Raw genomic sequence first — 24,318 nt, 5'->3', positions numbered from 1 at the left:
TACTGTTAAAAATGTCAAAATAATTTTGCCCATGTCTATAGGTTCAAATTAAGCTTTTCTCTTTTATACCGTGGGCCCTCCTGAGTACAGACTATTATTACGTAAAGCTTGAAGTATATATATAGCTTGTGATAGTAACATATTCTATGATTTACTATAGTGACTGGTAATGTAAATAATCAGCCTCTAGCTGCCTAGAATCAACTTAAAAACAGTAAGGTGACATAGCCACAGACACAAATAATTTCTTCCTTATATATTTCACTACCTATAGGCCATCTGATGAGGTTTAAATACTCCACATATAGAATTAAATAATTTACTTTTTTGATTTATAACACTTTATAGCACACCTCCACCCTTTTTTTTTTTTTTTTTTTTTCTTTCTTCTCTCTAGTGTGTGTGACCTATCCGTTTGATACACTTAATGGACAAATTTTTGTCCTCCTCTGCTTTTTCACCCCTAGCTATGCCACCTAAATCAAAAGATAAAAAGGGACCCAGAACTAGTTTAAGTTCTCAAGAGGAACCCCTATATTTTGAAAGTAAACAACTATTACAGAGTATGTCAGACTTATTTACGCCACAATTTGCAGAGATTAAAATAGAGATATCCAATCTTGCAACAGAAGTCCGCCAATTTTCTAGCCGACTTGACGAGGCAGAGCACAGAATTTCCAACTTAGAGGACTTATTAAATAACCAAGATATAATAGTAGTGGATCATGGAAAAAAAATAGCTACCATGCAAGCCAAGATCGAAGATCTTGAAGACAGATCCAGACGCAATAATTTAAAAGTAGTAGGCTTGCCTGAAAGTACTGAGTTTAATGACCTTATACATTTTGCATCAGTTTTACTACCACAATGTGTGGGCCTACAGAACCAACTACCCCTGTTAATAGAAAGGGCTCACAGACTAGGAGCAGTTAAGGAGAATCTTTCAGGTCCTGCTAGACCCAGACCGATTATAATAAAATTTCTTAACTTCCAAGATAAGACTTTAATAATGCAAAATTACCGTAAAATTCAGGAATGCAAAATAAATCAAAATAAATTACTTTTATTCCAAGATTTTTCTGCAGAAACTTCGGCAAAACAGAGAATCATGGCACCGTTTTGTTCTAAATTTATCAATGCTAAACTACAAGCAAAATTGGTTTATCCAGCAAAAATCATAGTTAAAATTAACGATACCACCCAAATAATTACAGAACCGGAAGCAGCTCAAACACTATGTAAAGAACTTAAACTCAATTAGAATGAATAGATTTCTAGGTTTAATTCTCATCTGTTCTTTTCTAGACTTAAGCATGGTACTTGGCTGGAATGCAGGTATGAATGTTGTATGTATGAGAAGGGGTTTGTGTAGGGTTTTTTTCCTTTTTTTTTTTTTCTCTCTCTTTCCTTCTTTTCCCTCTCCGCCTCAACCCCCCCACCTCGCCGCACTCCTTTAATGATTTTTTTCCCAAAGAAGTACAGCGACACACTTCTAGTAGAATAATATGAGTACAAATGAACTCAACTTTTTATCCTGGAATGTGGGGGGAATAACATCTCCAATTAAAAGAAAAGTAATTATTAGACACCTAAACTCCCTTAATCCGCAAATAGTCTTCTTACAGGAGACGCATTTAAAACCAGAGGAAGCCTTAAAATTAAAATTTAGATGGGTAGGTAATGTAATATATTCACCATATTGTGGCAGGAAAAGAGGAGTGGCGATCCTATTTAATAAGAACTTGCAATGTGAGATCCTCTCTCAAATTATAGATCAAGAAGGGAGATATATTATCTTAGAAGTACAGATACATGATCAAAAAATAGTCCTCTGTAACGTTTATGGCCCCAATAAACCAGAAAACTTTTTCTGGGAGAACCTGAAATCCAAGTTAATGTATTATAGTAATCAAAGAATAATTATCGGGGGAGATTTTAATATTGCTCATAGGCCTCGATTAGATAGGTTTAAATGTGTTAATAAATCTGAATTTGGGAAGAATCGAATCTTGTCCAAATTTATGATGGATCTTGGGCTCTCAGATGTCTGGCGTGTACAATTTCCCGATATAAGAGCATTTACATGCGAATCCAAATCATTCAATACTCTCTCCCGTATAGATATGTTTCTGATATCAGAACCTTTATTAAATCAAGTTATTAAAACAGATATCAGAGATATAATTATTTCTGATCACGCAATTATCTCTTTACGAATCAAAACGGGTGTAAATTCCGGGCCTAACTTCTCTAGACTTTTTTTCCCCTCCTATCTAATAAATAATCTGCAATTCACTAATTGGCTGAGAGAGAAATGGAAGGAATATAAGAACAATAATATCTCCTTCTGGTTTAAACCAGAAATATTTTGGGAAGCATTTAAGGCGACCATTAGGGGGGAAATAAAAGCTTATCTATGTAAGTTAAAAAAAACTTGTAAGGCCCGAGAAACTCAGTTAACAAATCAGACTAGGAATGCCTATGAGGCATATATTAGGGACCCCACTAAACAAACCTGGGATAATTATTCTGAGAAAAAAAATGAAAGGGATCTATATATTAAACACAAGACTACCCAAGAAGACTTAAAACTGAGAGCTAGATATCAAGGGAACTATGGGAGATCTGCTAGGTATCTTGCTAATCTAATTAAACATAGACAGAGTAACAGAAGAATTAATAAAATTAGAGTAGCAGGTAAAAATATTACCAACCCCGCAGAAATTAAAGAAGCCTTCTTCAAGAAAGAGGAAATAAATGATCAAAATAAATTAAACTTTTGGAAGAATTTTAAAATTCCCAAGATATCTAGTCAAGAGCTTGAGTTATTAAATGCATCAATTACAGTGGAAGAAGTTGCAAAACAGATTAAGGCGGCCAAAACCTCTAAGGCACCTGGCCCTGACCAACTGCCGATGGAATTATATAAAATCCTTCTGGAATATGTTCCGGAAACTCTGGTGAAGGTGTTCAATTCGTATTATATAGAAAATAAGAAACCATCTAGATATTTTTCGGCATCTTTAATTACTCTCATCCCGAAAAAGAATAAAGACCCAGAAAATATGGCGGCATATAGGCCTATATCATTATTAAACTGTGACTATAAGATTCTCACATCAATTTTAGCAAATAGATTGAAAAGTTGTATTGGAAATCTGGTCCATGCGGATCAAGTTGGTTTCATGCCAGGTAGAAATGTGTCCAAAATCATACGCAGAGTTTTGACAGTTCTGGATTTCTTTTGGTTAGAGAATAAGGGCAAAACATGTCGAGAAAGATCCAATATGGCCTTGGTGGCGATTGACGCCGAAAAGGCCTTTGATCTCATTAATTGGGATCATTTATTCTGTTCCTTAGCAACTTTTGGTTTTATGGGTAACTTTCTAACAATGATCCACACAATCTATCAAAATCCAATCTCTAATCTATTAATAAATTCTGAACCTTCCCCAGATATTATTCTGGGTAAAGGCACACGACAGGGCTGCCCACTCTCACCTCTTTTGTTTAACTTGGCGTTAGAGCCTTTTGCAGTGAAATTAAGGCAAGACTTATCCGGGATAATGATTGGTAAAAATAAAATCGTGCTTACGTTATATGCGGATGACTTACTCCTATTTATAAATGAATCAGATCTATCCATACAACATTTTATGACTCTAGCTAAACAATTTGGGTCCTTTGCGGGCTACAGGATCAACCCCGAAATTTTATGGTTTACTCAAAATGACACTCCACCGGGTAGATATCCCTTTAAACTGGTAGATTCAATAAATTATCTAGGGATAAAAATTCATAAAGATCCTAATGCATGGTATGATCTGAATTTTACACCGTATTTTCTCAAATATAAACAAGAATTGGACAGGTGGAACGCGCTTCCAATCTCGCTATCTGCGCGAGTTGCCATGATTAAGACTCTTTTTTTCCCCCAGCTTCTCTATTTACTTCAAAATTTGCCGCTCCTGATTAAAAGTAAAGATGTAACCTTATTTAATAATCTCACAGCAGGGTTCTTATGGAAACAAAAACGCAGACGTATATCTATACAAAATCTAGCCTTACATACAAATATGGGAGGTTTGGCACTTTCAAATCTTAAATATTATAACTTAGCCATATTAAGTAAATACATTCTCGATTGGATCACGGAATCAGAGTATATAACTAACCTACACCTGGAAAGGGAAATTGTATCTCCATTTAGTCTGAGAGCGCTGATCCATCTGGATAAGAAAGAGCTACCTAAACGTCTGGCAAAGATGGGGACTCTGCTGCACCCTATCTTGGCTGGCATAAATTGTGTCATGAGCTAGGGATTAATTGGAAATCCTCTAAATATTTGCCCATTCAAGGTAACCCTAAATTTCCAGCGGGAATTTCCACTAGGACTTTTAAAGTATGGTTTAATAAAGGATTACAGGATGTGATCCAAATAAGGGATAATAGGTTAGATATAGCTAAGTCATTCTTAGATCTCCAAAGTGAATTCGGGATCCACAAACATAGCTTCTATGCATATTTGCAATTAAGACACTTGTTTGATGAATTGTGGCAGGATAATAAAACTGATTGGAAGCTTGGAGATATTGATATAATAATTAAAATTTACAGACAAGGTATCAGGTCTATTTTTCCCTTGTACAACTTATTAATTCAGAAAGCAGGCCAGGCCCGACTTGAAGTCCTAGCTGAGAAATGGAAAAAATATTTCCCCCAGCTTACCTCGCTGGAAATCGAAGATAGTTTTATAAGAATAGGAAAAACTACCAGCATAATATCATGGAGAGAATCGCATTGCAAACTTCTTAACCTGATATACGTCACCCCTGCACATCTCAAAAAATGGTATCCTCTTGGTAACAATGTATGCTTGAAGTGTGGGAATTTGAACGCAGACACTATGCACTGCTTTTGGAACTGTCCAATAATCTATCAGTTTTGGAATAAGATAAATTTCTGGTTAGCTCTTAGCTTAGAAGACCCACATAAGATAGGCCCACTAGAGGCTTTCTTCCTGTGTAAACCCTTCGAAAATAAACATTACAAGACAATCAATACAATCATATTAATTGCCCGTAATATGATTTTACTAAATTGGAAAACTAATAAATCTATATCTTTTCCAAAATACAAATCAATGGTGGCTAATACCATTATCACAGAACAATATTCCAGTGATCTATTTATAGAAAGGAACTTCAAGAAATATATGCAAAAATGGCTGGGTATAATTAAATCATACCCCCCCTCAATTCAAGAGCAGTTAATCTTGGGTATAAAGAAAACAACTTTTTTTGATATTTTGGTGCAGCTAGGTAGTTTACCACCTGAATGGGCGTAAACTTCTTACTACAGAATTTGACTAATTATAAAATACTGGGATAGTCGGAATGAGGATGCGGGGCGAGAGAAGTGGAGGAACCCTTTTTTCCCCCTTTTTTTTTTTTAGGAGGTGGCTACTGAGGAACTTTTGAGGTAAAATATCTTTCTTTTTTACATAGAGATGTTCAAGTGATATTTTCTAATCAGCTTTTTACAGCTATGCTGCATCACTTTCAAGTGTTTAAACATTTGGGTATTATGGCCCTTTAATGATCTGAGTAGATGGGTAGATGAAGAAAAGTACTTTAGAAAGGTTGACATGTTTGTTTGTTTTTCCCCATTTTCCCCAACCAAGAGCACCACTTCAAATATGGTGTACAAATGTTCCCATCTGTCAGTTGTACTTATGGATTTTAAAAATGCTGTACTCTATATAGTCTTGGTGGAACCATAAGCTGTGGTAGTCAGTCTCATACCATTAGATCTGGTTAAATGCAGGATTTAAGCTTGTTTGTATGAATTTCAAAATTAAGTCAACTGTAGTGTAAACTTAACAGTGTTAAGATAACCTGTCTCATTTCAAACACTGAGCAATCTTAGTCTTAGAGTATAACATTTTATGCAGATAAAATGCCTCCTTGCATCTGGAAAGTCCTTGCATAAAGGGGCAGCAAACTGAAATATAATATATATATATATATATATATATATATATATATATATATATATATATATAAACACACAGCTCCAGCTCTGCCCTCCTTGCGATAACTTCCTGGGTGCAATGATGCAAATACAAACAACTCAAAGATTGCACTCACAGGTCTTTCACAAAGGAAAGGCCTGTGAGTGCAATCTTTGAGTTGTTTATATATATATATATATATATATATATATATATATATATATATATATATATATATATGCATATGGAAAAAAGGCACTCACTGGTTCAGAGTAAAATATAACATTTAATAGTTTAAGTTAAGAATGCATGACGTTTCGGAGGCATTCCACCTCCTTTCTCAAATGCATGATACAAACAGTTTGAATGTACAAAAACAAAAAGTTGTTGCATGTCCACCATATTCATGTTTTTATTTTATACTATATTCGATCACTTATGATCGACTACCTTTGTTGTTTTTAATACATTGGCATTCTGATTTATGGCTGACTGCAGTATTCCATAGCACTTTATAACATTGACAAGAGGATTTTTTTCATAATGTTTGAGTTGAGTACTTGTATTCTATTATATTGACACTTCCTCATAGTCCGTGTATATCGTAAGACAACAAACCGTTGTCACCATGGCAATCGGCGTCACTACGTGGTTCACGTAGATGACGCAATTTCCGGTCACATGACTTCCGGTCCTGTACTATGCGAGCCGCGGCTGCGGCTTGGCGCCATCAGAAGCCACTGGGTTATTTAATGTGAAGGGGTATTGTATGTGTTATACTGCTTTTTGTACATTCAAACTGTTTGTATCATGCATTTGAGAAAGGAGGTGGAATGCCTCCGAAACGTCATGCATTCTTAACTTAAACTATTAAATGTTATATTTTACTCTGAACCAGTGAGTGCCTTTTTTCCATATGCATATTTGATGATTTTTTGAAGTGCACCCTGGAAGTTGCTACACTGTATATGGAGTGCCTTTCCCATTGACTTTAATTTATCTACATTTACTTGAATGTGCACCCTACCTATTTTTACACTGCCGAATTGAATTGATTTGAAATATTGTACTACAACTGCTTGGATTTTACAAAAAACGGATTTCCTGGAAAAGGTTTTTTTTTTCTAATTTTTCTCTTTCCCCTACCTTACATGAATATGGAGGACTATCCAGATCTGGAAACCTTACCGGAGACTAACCCAGCTATCCCTGATGGAGATGAAGTGAATACAGATACATTTGTATATACAGATGAAGACGTGAGCAGGATTCTTGTTGCAGCAGACCTGAGTGAGTTGAGGGGTGAAACCCCAATCAATGTATATCACAAATTACTTAATTTGAGGAAGAGGCTAACTGATTTTCACTTACATGCAGTCTATCTCTCTAATTATCACAGAAATAAACAAATCCCTAGGGGTTTCAGGTTGAAAAATGTTCCTACTATTGGTCGCTCCAATCCTGAGTTTTGTCGCAGGTGGTGCTCTATTTTAAACAAGTGTTCCTATGACCTCATATTATTGGTCATTGAGGAAGTGACCAGATTGGAGAATAAGATGAAAATAGAGATTGATGCTATTAAATCAAGCAGTTTGGAGATCATGACCGGCGACGAAACTCAGGATTGGGTCACTAAATTAGAGACACAAGTTAAAAAATACAAAAGTGATCTTGTGAAATTTAAAAACAGAAAATTAACATCTGTTGAAAGTGATTATAGAGAGAGACGTGTGTACAGATGGCTATATGGCAAAGATCAGGATACATTCCGTGGTAGGCGCAGATTCAACAGAACTAGAAATACACTTAATACCATTGATACTAGTGGTGGTGACTCATCTGAGGGTGACACAAACGAAGATAAACAGGACAGACAAGCACCAGGGTCAAATACGGCTTCTTTTTCTGGGTTAACAACCAGAGCAGCCGCAAAACCACCACTAGGATCAAATGTAAGAAAAGACACAAGAGAACCCACATTAGACGGGGGGGATACAACAAAAAAGCGAAACCCAAAGAAAAAATAGACATTGTGTTTAACCTCAGTGACCACTGTCTTACTGAGGCTGAACATAGTGTATTGAATCGTGGTCTTTCGTTTGTACCGACCCCCAAATGTGACAAATTTGATAAAATTGTAGATGCACATAGTATACAGAGGAAGTTAAAATTAAAAGATTTTTTTAAGGATAAAGAAATAACTACCTATGATGAATCTACTTTTAAGCCTAAATCTACTTTTGAACCGGCCACCACTCACCCAACTATCAAAGGTTACACACGTATGATCTGTCATGACATTGATATGGATCAGGCCACATCAGACTTTTCTAATTTATCCCCTGATGAGTATAGGGGATTTGAGTGATGACAAGTCAATTATCATAAGACCTGCAGATAAAGGGGGTGGGATTGTCCTTATGAATTACCATGATTACCGACAGGAGGTTCAACGCCAATTAGCTGACAACAAAGTTTATATACGTCTGAAGGGCAATCCCACAATTACATTTAAGAAGCAAATTGATCAGTCCCTGAGATCTGCAAGGGAGGCATGTGTCTTGAGTGACAAGGAATTTGATTTTCTAACTGTGGACTTTCCAATAGTCCCAGTACTTTATCTGTTACCCAAAGTCCATAAGACACTTGACCAACCCCCTGGCAGACCTATTGTGTCTGCCAGGGGTTCATTGTTCTCTAACATAGCGAAATATATTGATCATCACCTTCAACCAGTTGTCAAGGACACATTCGCTTATTTACAGGATTCCCCTAGTCTAATCAAAATTTTGAGGGCTTTTGGCTCCCTACAAGCTGGTGACATCCTAGTCACCATGGACGTGGATAGCCTGTACACCTCCATTCCTCATGTGGGGGGTGTGCAGGCTGTCAGGTCCATGGTGGTGGGATCTCATCTGTATAAGGGACCTCCCATTGAGTTTTTGTTGGACCTTTTACAGATTTGTTTAGAAAATAATTATTTTAAATTCGAAAGGGACTTCTACTTGCAGATCTCGGGGACTGCCATGGGATCAAATATGGCTCCCACGTATGCTAACCTCTACATGTCCTGGTATGAGCATTTTTTAATGCGACCCCAGGACATAGTGGAGATGGTATATTACACGAGATACATTGATGACGTTTTTTTGATTTGGCGTGGGACCCCGGAAACCCTGATACCTTGGGTAAATGGCCTAAATAGTCTATCTAGCCCAATTAAATTTAAACTTGAGTATGACAATGATAAAGTACACTTTTTGGACCTTAATATTTTTAAGGTAATTGATAAAGAGATATGTAGGTTTGGTACATCCCTCTATACCAAGCCTACAGACCGCAATTTCTTTATTAGATGCACGAAGCTATCATCCCACACACCAGAAGAAAGGGATAGTAGCCTCCCAGCTTACTCGGGTTCTGCGCAACAACACTGAGGCACAAAATAGAACAACACAACTGATTGAGATGTCAGAGAAATTGATTGTACGTGGATATGATAGAAAGATGGTCATGGACATTAAGGAAGGAGCCATAAAACGATTTGAGGATAATGTGATCAGAACAAAAGAAATAAACAATTCAGAGGAGAAGATCAACTTCATAACTACATTTGATCCAATGCACCAGAAAGTTGCTGGAGCGATTTCTAAACATTGGGACTTGGTGCACTCGGATAAGTCTTTACCATTCGTGAAACAACAACATCCTAGAATGGTATACCGAAGAGCGAAAAACTTGCGGGACTTGCTAGTGAAAACGGATCCAACTAGGTGCTATGAGAATACTACTTGGCTAAAATCCAACAAAAAAGGCTGCTTTAAATGTGGTGACTGTGTCACGTGTGACAGCATGCTTAAAGGTGACACCTTCCAGCACCCACATACAAACAAGCGCTATAAAATCAAACACAGACTTTCTTGCATGAGTACCCATGTGATTTACATGCTGATTTGCCCCTGTTCCCTTGTCTATATAGGGAAAACGGTCACTACATTTCGGGAGCGTATGGCCAATCATCGCTGTGCGATCAGGGAAGCCATAAAAAATGGCTACTCTGATCAGCCAGTAGCACGCCATTTCGCCAAGCATAAACATGGTGTATCGAGTTTAAAAACCATGCTGATTGACCAAGTACCACCGTTGACAAGGGGAGGTGACAGGGGCAATTGACTTCTAAGATTGGAGACAAGATGGATTTATACTTTGGATACCATAGCACCTAGGGGATTAAACACTATGCTGGATTTCTCGCCATTCTATACCGCAAGCTGATCTAACCTCCATATATGGACTATAACTGTTCATTCTATCTTAAATCATATCCATTATCTATGACTTTTAAATATGACTTTTTATAGCTTTCAGTTCATAAGTCCTCAGGTATTTTCTACCATATTCCATGAGACACTAAGGACACACAAATTGACTAGTTGTGGACATGTGTGTATATACTATTTATTATCTAAGATTTGGGATGGTTGATGATGAGGTTTTTTCCCATCTCATATAATTGATCATTGATGATAATATGGTATTGCATATATGTCTACCATTAGCTAAACAAACCTAGTGTATAATTAAAAAGTTGTTGCATGTTCACCATATTCATGTTTTTATTTTATACTATATTCGATCACTTATGATCGACTACCTTTGTTGTTTTTAATACATTGGCATTCTGATTTATGGCTGACTGCAGTATTCCATAGCACTTTATAACATTGACAAGAGGATTTTTTTCATAATGTTTGAGTTGAGTACTTGTATTCTATTATATTGACACTTCCTCATAGTCCGTGTATATCGTAAGACAACAAACCGTTGTCACCATGGCAATCGGCGTCACTACGTGGTTCACGTAGATGACGCAATTTCCGGTCACATGACTTCCGGTCCTGCACTATGCGAGCCGCGGCTGCGGCTTGGCGCCATCAGAAGCCACTGGGTTATTTAAGGTGAAGGGGTACTGTATGTGTTATACTGCTTTTTGTACATTCAAACTGTTTGTATCATGCATTTGAGAAAGGAGGTGGAATGCCTCCGAAACGTCATGCATTCTTAACTTAAACTATTAAATGTTATATTTTACTCTGAACCAGTGAGTGCCTTTTTTCCATATGCATATTTGATGATTTTTTGAAGTGCACCCTGGAAGTTGCTACACTGTATATGGAGTGCCTTTCCCATTGACTTTAATTTATCTATATTTTATATATATATATATATATATATATATATATATATATATATATATATATATATATATATATATATATATATATATATATATAAATAAATAAATAAAAACTCCTATCTGCCAAAAGGGCACCTACCATTTGTGTATTGAGGAGGAAACATTTCTGCATGGCTTTAAATATAGAATTTCTACAGCATTGTCAAATAATTATAAATACACTGCTGCATATTACTAAAAAAAATTGTTTTTATGGACCCCTGGCCACACCATACAACTACTACCACACTGAAGTTACAATCTGAAATTGCACAAAGAAATAAAAAACATTTACTAAGTAAGTCATACCTCCTCTGCAAATGAAAGTGATCTGCCGTCTGACTCAGGCACACACTGTACAAACTTAAGTGCCAAGTCTGTCTCACACTATGCATAGTGGTTCAGTGAACACTCAGAAATTCTCTCAAATGCTAATATTCAATAGCACTCTGCTGTAGTACCCTCTGGTGGCTGCCAAACTTTAAAAAATAAATATATTTTTAAAAAATAGTTGTTCTTGCCTCATGGGGCCCCCTTGCCCATTGGGCCCCTGACAGGAGTTACCCCTGTCACCCCCTGGTGGTGGCCCTGAGTGTAACGGGTGCCTTTTGGCTTGTTACTCATTATATGTTTGCCAATGTTTTGTATATTTTTCATATTAGTGAAATAACATGTTGTATATACTGTATGCCTTCAACAACCTCAATAAAAATAGAAAAAAAAATAGTTTACATATATCTCTTTTACCTTTATTTGACCATTTGAAATAGTTAATTTTGCCCGTAGTATCCCTACCTATACTGAACAATTTTATACTTTAAGGAACAATATAGACTAAACCTAAATATTTTAACCCCTTAACGAACATGACGTTGATGATCGTTAAGGGTTTTCGTGTTTATAATAACGTGGGTCCTGTTGGTCACCGGAAAAAGTGTGGTCTTGCCGCCAGACCGTGCTATTAATAACGCAATCTCCAAGGAAAGATCAGTAACGTTGCTGGTCCTTAGGGGTTAATAAAGAATTGTGTATATATAAAATGTGTCATTAAAATGTATTACAAATTCTGGTCTCACTGATTTTTCTCGCCAGCTGTATGCAGGTGAAGTTTGTTCAAAATTCACAATAAACGTATTTAACTGACAAAAAACTAATATGTACTAAACTATAGGCAAAAGAAAATTAACCTCTTCACGCCTTCCATGCGATCCTAACAGAGCTGGGCTTTAATGCCCTTAGGATGGCATGGAACATCATGTGTTATTCAGCATCCTGCAGCCTCCTGCTTTAAGGAAAAGGATGATTAGACTGGGGGGTGCATGGCTAGCACCATGGGCAGTCCCCCATCATCTGATCCCAGCCTTGAAGTCACATGATTTTGTTTTTCAAGCAAGTGTTTACACTTTGTTCCGATGTTAACCCTGCCACTCCGTTAGGACATTCCATTCTGTCCTAACAGCACTGAGCTTTAACGTCGGACGGCATGGAGTTCCTAATTATATGGGTGTCTGCATCTCTCCCCTTTGACGCAGCTGGGATTGGACTGGGGGCATGCCTAGTAGGTAGGCAGTCCCCCCTGATCTGATCTGGCCTTGATGATGATAGCATCATGATCACGTGATTTGTTTTGATGTTAACATGTTGATCCGGTGCAAAAGGGTTTAAACACTTGCCCATGGCATGTAAGGGTTAAATTGCAGTGAAATTTTTTTGGTTTGATTTGCAATTGATGAAAACTGAGTCTTTATATCAGCCCCAGATGTTCTCCAATTACCTTCTCACTATCTGTGAAATTCTGCATCCAGATAACTTAATTACTTTATATGGAAAGCATATTTCTGGGCCTTTTTTTATAGATTGTAGTGAGTTCAGCCATGTGAAGTATACACTATGATTTCTCTCCAAACTAAAGAATCTTTGCTTATCAGTCCCATAGAAAGTAATAAAGCTCTCTAAAAAACTGAAGCTGTCAGTTTTATTTTAAATAGAAGAAATGCAACGTGCAATGTAATTTGTAAAAGAACACATAATTATAGAAAGTATGATCCTAATATGTTAAAGTTACACAAAAACAGTGAAAGCATAATCAGAATTTGTAAAATCAATCCTTTTTTTTTTTTTTATATATTTTTCCTTTATTGAGGCGTTCAATATCATATACAGCTTCAACATTAGGCTTCAGAAGACAATAATATAACATCATTACATATGTCATAATTTTAAAGTCTAAATTCTCAAAAAACAATAGGCATGACATCATTACATACGTCATAATCTTAAATTCTCAAAACAGTCTGCACCTTATTTTCTTCTTTTTTAAATTCCATACAAACATAATAAAAAAGAAAAAAGAAAAGAAAAGGAAAAAGAAAGGAAAAAAAAGAAAAAAAAAAAAAAAAAAGACCTATCCTGGCTCTCTTCCCTCCGCCCGGGGCCCCCACCCCTTCACCTCAGAAAAACCATTGTCTCCAAAAGTGGGTAACTATCTGATAAGATTAGTTGTAAAAATACGGTGAATTGCGAAAATTTAATATCTGTAGCTGGACCTCTCTAGGTCTGCTCAGAATTACCTTATCCCATTTAGCAAAATATTTTCTTAATTTGTTTTCCTCAAATATTAACGGATCATATAGTTCTAATAACATTTGATATTGTACATTGTTTATAACTGATGCTATGCTAGGAGCATTTTTCTCCTTCCATGCTTTTAATATCATCTGTCTGACTAGAAGGATTAAAGTATTAATCAGAGACTTATTATGGGTTTTATCCGAAACCAAGAAAAGATTGCAAAGGCTTCAATGATATTCTATCTGGCAGAAATCTGTTCAACCAATATTCCACTTGTTTCCAAAGTTTAATCATTTTTGGGCAGGCATAGAATACATGATGTCTGCAGACGGAAAGTTGCATCTATAACAGGTCATGTCCCCCTTCCATTTGGCCATTTTGCTGGGCGTCAGATAGGCCCTATTAAGAAGCTTACAATGAGATTCCCTAATTGCCATGCTGCTTGAAAATTTTCTTACCCTATTAAAGCTCTCCTGGAAATATTCCCTGTCCAATTCAGGAAAATCTGATTTCCAGATAGAAAAGAGGTTGTCCACCTTCATCTCTGCCTCCTTCAGTATCAGCAATCTATAGATATATGATATAGAATGATTTCCCGTGAGAATCTGTTAATAACAGGATCTAATGGACCCAAAGTCCAGGGGTCCTCGACCGTAGATTTCTGACTATAATAGAAATGTCTTATTTGTAGATAAGCAAAGAAAGATCTTTTATCCAGCTGGAAATCTCTGATTAGCGATTCGAATGTTTTTATATGATTTGTGACTGGGTCTACTAACTGGCTCATAAACGTCAACTCATTAGGACCATTTCCTAAAAGCTGATGATTCGCAACCCCTTAAAATCAGGATTTCCCTAATAGGTAAGTAGCGAGAAAGTGTGTTTTCTACTTCTAATAATTTACAAATTTTATGCCACGCAAGAATAACATTATAGATTGTGTGTTTTAGTGAAAAGTCCCGAACCTTTATTGGATGGGCAGTATGTAACAATGCCTTAAGAGCAAATGGCGCCATGATACCCTCTTCCACATCAGAACTAGCAATAAAATTTGCCCCTGTGAGCCAATCCAGGGCAATTCGGACAAGACATGCCAGATTGTAATTTGCTAAATTTGGCAAGGCGAGTCCACCCAAATCTTTTGGGTGCATTAACCTTGATAGTGAAATACGGGGTTTCTTTGGGGCCCAGAGAAAAGTAGAACAGCAAGAGTTAAACTTTTTAATATCGGCCCTATGCAGAAAAGAAGGGATATTCTGTATAAAAACAGTATTTTTGGGAGCGTTCGCATTTTAATTAATGCTATTTTTGCAGAAAGTGACAAAGGAAGTTTGCTCCATTTCTGGATTTCTGCTAGACAACTTCTCCAAATAGGAGCAAAATTCATGTCATACCATTCCTCTGGGTTTCCTGAAAGGTTTATTCCCAGATATTTAATAGATTTATCAGTTAATTTAAAAGGGTTCTGTATATAACTGTTTCTATTCTTTATGATCCAGAGAATCTCTGACTTGGCAAGATTTATTCTGTATCCAGCAAATTTACTAAATTCCGATAGAATATCAATTAGAATTGGAATATTTTTGGTAGAATTTCTTATATAGAAAAGGATATCATCTGCATATAGTGAGAGCGTGACTTTATGCTGTTTTATTCTTATACCTTCCAAGACCTCTCGACTCTTCACCGCCAAAGGTTCAATGGCTATATCAAATAATAATGGTGAAAGAGGGCAGCCCTGCCTTGTTCCCTTGTGCAGTATAATTGGGGCAGATAGAATATTATTAATACTAAGAAAGAGATTGGATTCTGATAGAGGAGTGAAATATAATTATAGAAGTGACCTGAAAAACCAAAATTACTTAAGCTGTTAACAAATGATCCCATAGGACAGAGTCAAAGGCTTTTTCTGCATCAACCGTTAACAACGCAAAATCTTGCTTCAGCCCTGACCCGTCCTATGGGATGCTAAATATATTCGATTACGGTCATAGCCTTTCTGATGTTTTTCTGTGCTGACCTACCAGGAATAAATCCGGTTTGATCCGGATGAATAACTTCTCCTATAACCTTTTTGAGACGGTTGGCTAGTATATTTGCTAATAGCTTATAATCGCTATTCAGAAGCGCGATTGGTCTATATGAGTCCATTGAATTGGGATCTTTCTCCTTCTTTAAATAAGGGTAATATTTGAGGCGGTGAAGAACCGAGAGGGTCTAGAATGCAACAGAAAATAATTGTTAAACAGTTCTGTCAAGTAACAACTATCTCTTCCGATAACATTTTATAAAATTCAATCGGTAATTGGTCGGGCCCGGGTGCCTTCCCTAAAACTGCTTCTTTAATTGCAATAAGTGTTTCCTCTGTAGTTATCTCTTTATTCAAGATATTTAAGTGATCTGAGGAGATTTTTGGTAAATTAATACTTTCCCAGAAAGACTTTTTCGCCTCTTGATCAACTTCTGCAGGGGAGTATATTTTCTGATAGAATAATTGGAATTGCTCAACGATATCCTTCGGAGCATTATATTTTTTACCCTCTGATATAATTGTTCCTATATAATTATTTTTCCTCTTGCTTTTGGAAATATTTGAGAGCATTTTAGCAGTTTTCGGGGAAAAAGTGCCAAATATAGCTTTGTTTTTCATATCTTCCTGTATCTGATTATTAGTTAGAAAATCTCTCTCTCATCTTAGCCCTTTGATAGCAGTCCCAATTGTCCCTATTAGGACTATCTATATTTTATAAATTTGTTTTTAAGATGATTAGTCAATTGAATTTCCCTCGCTCTTATCTTTCTTTTCCTTTTAACCATGTATGCCTTAATTTCCCCCCTTAGACAGGCCTTTGCGGCCTCCCAAAATATTTCTGTTTTGGGAATATATTCCTTATTCTGGTGTACATAGTCCCTCCATTTCTGAGTCAGCCAATTTCTGAAAGGTATATTGAATATAAAAAGCTAGGATAGAAAAATTTGGCCCCAAGACCGTCCCCCTGTTCCTCAGCTGGATGGACAGAGATATGATAGCATGATCAGAGATTATATTCATAATGTCTGTTTTTATCTCTAATTGCAAAATCTTTCAGACACTAAAAACATGTCTATTCTTGAGAAAGTACGATGCGCTTTCGATTCGCATGTAAATAATTTCTCATCCGGGTGTTGAATTCTCCATATATCCCTTAATTTAAGGCCTTTTGAAAAGGAGGTCAATATTTTAGCTTCCTTTCTTGATCTATAGGAACCCCCAGTTCTCAGTCTATCAGCTGAGGGACAAAGACGCTATTGAAGTCCCCCCTATGATCAATTGAGAGTCTATAGAATTAACTAATTTTGCATATAGCCCGTCCCAGAAATGTGGCTGACATTCATTCGGGGCATAAAGATTACATAGCGTATACTGACACTCGTTAATCTCTAATTCCAAAATAAGATATCTCCCCTCCACATCTTTCTCTTGCGAGATTAACTTAAAATCGAGGTTTTTATTAAAAATACAGGCAACTCCTCTCTTTTTTCTAACTGCTGGTACCGCGATCACCTCCCCAATCCAACTAAGTTTTAATTTTTCTGCCTCCTGCAGGCTCAAATGAGTTTCCTGCAGGAAGACGATATCTGGTTTATAACTTTTTAAATGATGTATGATTTTCTCCTCTTGGCAGGGGAGGAAACCCCCCCACATTCCAGGACAATAAACTAATTGATTTTTTCATCTATGATAGATTTAGACTTAATTCTCTGATAGAAGCAACACCTTAACCGAGGCGGAGCGGTTGCCCCAGGAGGGGAGAGAGCACACATAGCAAAGAGAAGAAAAAGGAGAAAAGAAAAAAAAAAAGTCGGACACCCTAACGTGTCGGTACAATACAGTCAAATAAAGAATTAAATCCAATAACTGACAAACTTGGATATACATTATTCTACTATATTTTTATTATTCTCCAAGAATTGTCTAACCTCCTCTACTGTGTTCAATATATTCACCTTATCTTCTAAAAAGATTTTAATCTTAGCAGGGTAGATCATGGTCGCTTGATAACCTGCATTTATTAACTTTGAACACCATGGGGCCATATTTTCCTCCTATTCGCTGTTTCAGCAGAGAAATCCGAAAATAATAAATGCGATCTTTATTTATCTCTACAGTGGCTTTTTTCTATAATATGCTAAAATTCTCTGCTTGTCCTGAAAGTTCAATTTTACTAAAACTGGTCTTTTAGCTTTTATAGGATTCTCTTTATTTTGATATGTGCCCAGTCTGTGGACCCTTTCCACCATAATCTCCGTACTAGTTGGAGGCATATCAAGCAGCCCTGGTAAAGTACTTTGGACAAATTTCATAAGATCTAAAAACTCGGGGCTCTCAGGAAGGCCTACAATTTTTAAATTGTTCCTCCGTGACCTATCTTCTAAGTCATCTAAACGGGATTGCATAGTTTCTATACTTTTGGCCTGAGAATTTAAGCGAGATTGTTGTACCTGTTGTAAATCATCTAAATCAGAAATCCTGTTTTCAATTTCTCCAAGTCTACTAGATACTAGTTTAAGCTCGTTTGTTAAGGTAATTAATTCTATTTTAACTCCTTCAAATTGTGGCATAAATAAATCAGATATTTGTTTTACTAGGTTATTAGTATCAATAACAGTATTAGAACCAGGTGAAAAATCAGTTGCCACAGTCTCTATACTACCAATGCTTGACCTGGGCTTTCTATCCTTACTCTTAGGTGGCATTATACCAGAATCACTCCTGATCCCTAGGAATTTATCCATAAAAAAAGAGTGAGAAGAAAGGAATAAAAAGTGAGTTGTGCAGCCAGATAGTAGTGTAGGGTGGATATGGATTTGTGCTAAGAAAAAGACAAAAGATAAAGTGTTAGCTGCCAGGTGAGGCAGGGTAAAAAAAATGTAATCAGCTTGCAATGTGCACTTGGTTGAGTGTTAAGAAAAAAAAAAAAAAAAGAGAGATAGAAGAGAGATATATAAAATTAGTGCCTGTGTGTGTGAAAAAGAAAAAGAAAAAAGAAGAAAAATCGGTCACTCCTATATTTTAAAGTAACTAGAAGGGATCAATATTTACTACGAACACTCAGAATAGTATAAATTTATCAAACTCTTACTAGTATTCCCATGTCACAATAATCTTAAACTATATATCTAGCTGGTATAAGAGAAAACTGATGTCAATTTTCCCTATAATCTTAGACAGTTTTAACCAAATATTACTAGAAAAATCCACAGCCAGTTATCAAAAAAGTACCAATCATGCAAAATGATAGTTTAGCTGGCTTATCCTAGCCAACATATTAGATCCAGGATCCTTATATATTCCACATAGACTTGACTGTGGTATTATTAATAAAATCACAATCCTAAACACACTGCTGAATACAAAATAAAATACAACATAGAAAGTGCAAAGTTTAAATGTAATAAAACTTAACCTAAAATTTAAAGTAATGTAAAATACAAAGCACAAAGTGTAAGTGCAGCAGAACTCTCATGTCATGCATTGCTATATTGCACTGGGCTTGTCTCTCCTTTGCAGAAATGCAGGGAATACCCCTTGGAGAAGTATAGCAAAATCTGCCTTTTAAAGGGATACTAAACCATTTTTTTTTTTCACGATTCAGACAGAGCATGCAATGTTAAACAACTTTCTAATTTACTCCTGTTGTCAATTTGTCTTCGTTCTTTTGCTATTTTTAATTGAAAAAGCAGGAATATAGGCTAAGGAGCAGACCATTTTTGGTTCAGAACCTGGATAGCGCTTGCTCATTGGTGGCTACATTTAGCACCAATGAGCAAGCGCAACTCAGGTGGTGAACCAAAAATAGGCTGGCTCCTAAGCTTACATGGGTTCACTAGGGATCTTGCAGTGCTGGGGATAATTTTGTATCATCTCATGATTCAGACAGAGCATGCACATTTTAAGCAACTTTCTCATTTACAATTATTAATTTTTCGTTCTCTTGCTATCTTTATTTAAAAGAAGGAATGTGATGCATAGGAGTCGGATTTTTGGTTGAGAACCTGGGTTACGCTATCCATGGTGCTGAAACTTAAATGGGATGGCTGCTAAGATTTACATTCCTGCTTTTATTACATTCTGCTTTTAAAATAAAGATAGAAAGAGAATGAAGAAAAATTGATAAATAGGAGTAAATAGAAAGTTGCTTACAATTTCATACTCTTGAATCATGAAAGAAAGAAAAAATTGGGTTCAGTGTCCCTTTAACGGGTTATGGTTTATAAAACCAGCTATTTTATATACAAAAATATACATAAATAATTTCTCAGGGAAAACTATTTTACAGTAGACAAACACTTTCCAGACTGTATTTTGGTGGCTGTTTCTCTTTGTCATACAGGTGATTGACTATGTGTGTGTAACATGTCAGCAGCAGCCATTGTTTGTCAAGTAATACCTGTGTTTTCCATTGATCATGTACCACATGGATTTTTAAACTAATAAATCGAGGTTGGAATTGGAGATACCTGCATGCACTTGTTTTTCTTCATATATATTATTTATATATATATATATATATATATATATATATATATATATATATATATATAATTGGCCAGGACTATTTAGAATTAAAATAGCTTTATTTGATTATCGCCAAAATAAATCGATCAATCACTACAGACATTGAGGAGATACATCAGAAATTAAAATAAAAAAAGATAAATTCCACTCAATTAATTATGGCAACCCCAACCAAGAGTTGACCATGTCATTCAACGCCATTCCGAAACAGTACACTTTACACGCTTAGCTCTGATCTGCAGCATTTCTCTCTGACTGAGCAGAAGACTGGTGTCGCGCTGATAACTACGTAAGAACAGACCCGGAAGTGGTCTGTGGACTGGCGTTGTGTTTTCCCCCACGTGTGGACCTACGCTGGTAGTGTGCATTGCGCGCCGGGCTAAGCATTTGCTGTCCCGGTATGGAAGACTTTCAGCTCAGTTTGACTGGTCTCCAGGCCATTGCTCAACGGAGTGGTGGCGAACTTAGCAAGTATCTTGCCAAGCAGGTGAGTGTAGTCTCACACCGTTTATGCCTACGATTGCACAGAGCCTGGTAGTAGCCTGCAGCACTGCTCTGAGCGCTGGAAAGTTGACTCAAACACACGCACATGGTTTACTAGCCTGACGGAACTTCAGTGTCAAGTTATCCTCAGACTTGATAGATGAAAATATAATTGCTGCCACGTTAGTCGACAAAACTCAAAATAATGTGCGATAAAAGGGGAATTAAATATAGTTACATAGTGACTGATAATTATCATGTTTGTTATAAAAGCTGAGAGTGTTTTTTCTGTGTTTGATTTTGGCATCGAGACCTGTCATGTGGTGCAAAGACTTTTCATGTTGTGCTCGGGTTTTTATGTTATCAGACCAGTCAACTTTTTAATAAAAATATAGTATACGATAATATGCTTGTTCAGTGACCTTATGAGATCATAGCAGAGTTTCCATCCTGCGGTCCGGGAGGGTCACGAAGTTGCTCCCAGTGCTTTTATGATATATATATATATATATATATATATATATATATATATATATATATATATATTTTGTGTGAATACATTTTTAAATAAAAGGCACTGCAGGATAAAATAACTTAAATAAAAAAAGTTTCTGCTCCCCTGGAATTCGGCACAGCATGAATCACACTATTTAAAAAAAAATACAGAATGTTCTAAACCTGCAACACATCACGTGGAGCCAACCTTCTGACTCTATAGTCAAATAATATAATACTGATAATTTTATTATAACAGTTTGCAGTAACACTATTAAAATTAATTTTTAATAACATTTGAAAACATTTTAAAAAGCTAAATGTCATAAGCTTAAATGGATATAAAAGTGCAAAAAGAAAATGCTCTAATAAAGAGCTCGACAAACCATGGTTCCCTGGTACATTTGGGTCCAGAAGCATGTGATTCCTCTACTTCTGTATAACTCAATTATTGCACCTACAACTGTAATGTACCCCTACTGTACTTGTTTGTATGTAATGCATCCCTGTAATGTTATTACTTGTATATTGCTGTGTAATCTGCTGGCACTTTATAAATACCTGATGATAATGATGATAATAATGTGTTTGGAGCCACCAAGAAACCCATTGGTGCCGCTTGCATCTGCCAGATGTGGCTGGATCTTTTGCATTGGATCTCAGAACATTGTAACACGCAAGTGTAACAAAATTCCAGCTTGAGCCAGTGGGGTGCATTCCAGCAGTACACATCTTGTTGTCACTGCAAGAGATCACAGCCACAAGTGGTGAAAAATAGCCCTGACACAGTGTAGCCCACACAGTATACAAACAGGAAGTCTGTAGTAAGCCTATGCTGTGCGGAAAAGGCAGCTATATAATTTCCATTTTGTATTCCCTAAAGCTCACCCCCTCTTATTTCCCCAGCAATTGAACACACATTTTTATTTAATTTATTCCCAATCACAAACTATATATTTCCTTCTTTAATACATCCTTCTTACCTGCTTCAAATTCTTGCATGGCCTTCATTAAAGTGAAAGTCAATCCTAGCCTTTTACAAACTCTAGGATTGACTATTGAAACAAATAAAGGGGACTTTTATTCATGAAGTATAAGATACTTCATGTAGAAAGCTCCTTTTATTTGTTTCAATCGATCGCCGTTCTAGCTGCTACGGCAGCCCACGGCTAAAAAACGTTTTAACCTCTTAGCCAATAGCCGTGCAGTAAATCCGGCTTGGCACCCATGGGAGCCGGATTTACTGCACGGCTATTGGCTAAGAGGTGAAAAAGTCACCTCTTAGCAAAACATTTTTTTTTTAGCCGTGGGCTGCTGTAGCAGCTAAGAACGGAGATCGATTGAAACAAATAAAGGAGCTTTCTACATGAAGTATCTTGTACTTAATGAATGAAAGTCCACTTTATTTGTTTGAATAGTCAATCCTAGCATTTGTAAAATGCTAGGATTGACTTTCACTTTAATTTAAAGGGACAGTCTAGTATAAATTAAACTTTCATTATTCAGATAGGACTTTTAATTTTAATCAACATTCCAATTTACTTTTATCATCAAATTTGCTTTTTTCTCTTGGTATTCTTAGTTTAAACTAAACATAGGTAAGCTCATATGCTAATTTCTAAGCCTTTGAGGGCTGCCTCTTATCACATGCTTTTTACATCTCTTTACAACACAAAGAGACAGAACACGTGGGCCATATAGATAACACTGTGTTCAGGCAAAGGGGGTTATTTAAGATTTAGCACAAAACAATGCTAAATTTAAGACAATAGATAATAAACAGTCACAGTCATGTGATCAGGGGGCTGGAAGAAGGTTCCTAGATACAAGGTACTCAGAGGTAAAAAGTATATTAATATAACTGTTTGGTTATGCAAAACTGGAGAATGAGTAATAAAGGGATTATCTATCTTTTAAATCAATAACAATTCTATGGTAGACTGTCCCTTTAAGAAAAAGTGCATGGGAATAGCTATTCCATCCATGTTGCACAATTTAAAGCAAGATTTAGATTTACAGGGGTCAGCAACCTTGGGCCCCCAGATGTTTTGAAACTAATTTCTCATGATACTGAGACATTTTAGGCTGTCTGAGCATCGTGGGAAATGTAGTTCCAAAACATCTGGGGGCCAAAGGTTGCTGAACCTTTTTGTAGAATACTTGCAGCATGAGCATCTTTTTAAGGAATATGAAACCCAAAAATGTTCTTTCATGATTTGGATAGAGCATGCCATTTTAAACAACTTTACATCTATTCATTTTTATTTGTTCTATTTGTATCTTTTGTTGAAAAGCAGGGACGTATGCTTAGGAGCCAGTCCATTTATGGTAGCAGTTTTGCAAGAATTTTATATGTTAGCTTGAGTACTAGATGGGCAGCACTATTGCATACCATAGTGCTTCAGATGCCTACCTAGTAGGGCTGGGCGATATGGGAAAAAAAATGAATATCGCTATTGCGATTTTAATCGCAATTATTTTAAAAATAACTGTTAAACATGCATTTCTCAATAAAAACATGCATTAAACTGTACAGAATCTTAAAGTATATATTTCTCATTGTTCAATACAGGCTGAGAGCATTAAAATACAAACAACAAAACTAGTTTAAATGAAATTAGCTGTAGGTACTTCTTGGTACTTAAAGAAAATCTATAATGTTCTCCTTTTATTTATAATATATATATATATATATATATATATATATATATATATATATATATATATTATATAATATACACATACACATACACACACACTATAAAAAGTCTACATACCCCTGTTAAAATGTCAGGTTTCTGTGATGTAAAAAAATGAAACAAAGATAAATCATTTCAGAAATTTTTCCACCTTTAATGTGACTTATAAACTGTACAACTCAATTGGAAAAACAAACTGAAATCTTTTAGGTGGAGGGAAATAAACAAAAAAAACTAAAATAATGTGGTTGCATAATTGTGC

General features: G+C 36.1%; 1 protein-coding gene across 1 annotated transcript in view; it reads left to right on the top strand.

Annotated features, from left to right (window-relative positions):
• The first annotated feature begins 20,704 nt into the window (after nucleotides 1–20,704).
• The window catches only part of MDN1 (midasin AAA ATPase 1), a 1,255,339-nt gene continuing 1,251,725 nt past the window's right edge, over nucleotides 20,705–24,318 (top strand). Inside the window, 1 exon segment of the mRNA XM_053710546.1 lies at nucleotides 20,705–20,866. Within this exon segment, the coding sequence (XP_053566521.1) occupies nucleotides 20,780–20,866 (87 nt within the window). The 5' untranslated portion in view covers nucleotides 20,705–20,779.

The sequence above is a fragment of the Bombina bombina genome, chromosome 4 (assembly GCF_027579735.1).
Source record: "Bombina bombina isolate aBomBom1 chromosome 4, aBomBom1.pri, whole genome shotgun sequence".
In the NCBI taxonomy this organism is placed as follows: domain Eukaryota; kingdom Metazoa; phylum Chordata; class Amphibia; order Anura; family Bombinatoridae; genus Bombina; species Bombina bombina.
Note: the sequence above shows the minus strand (reverse complement) of the source record. Positions and strands in the feature narration are given on the sequence as shown.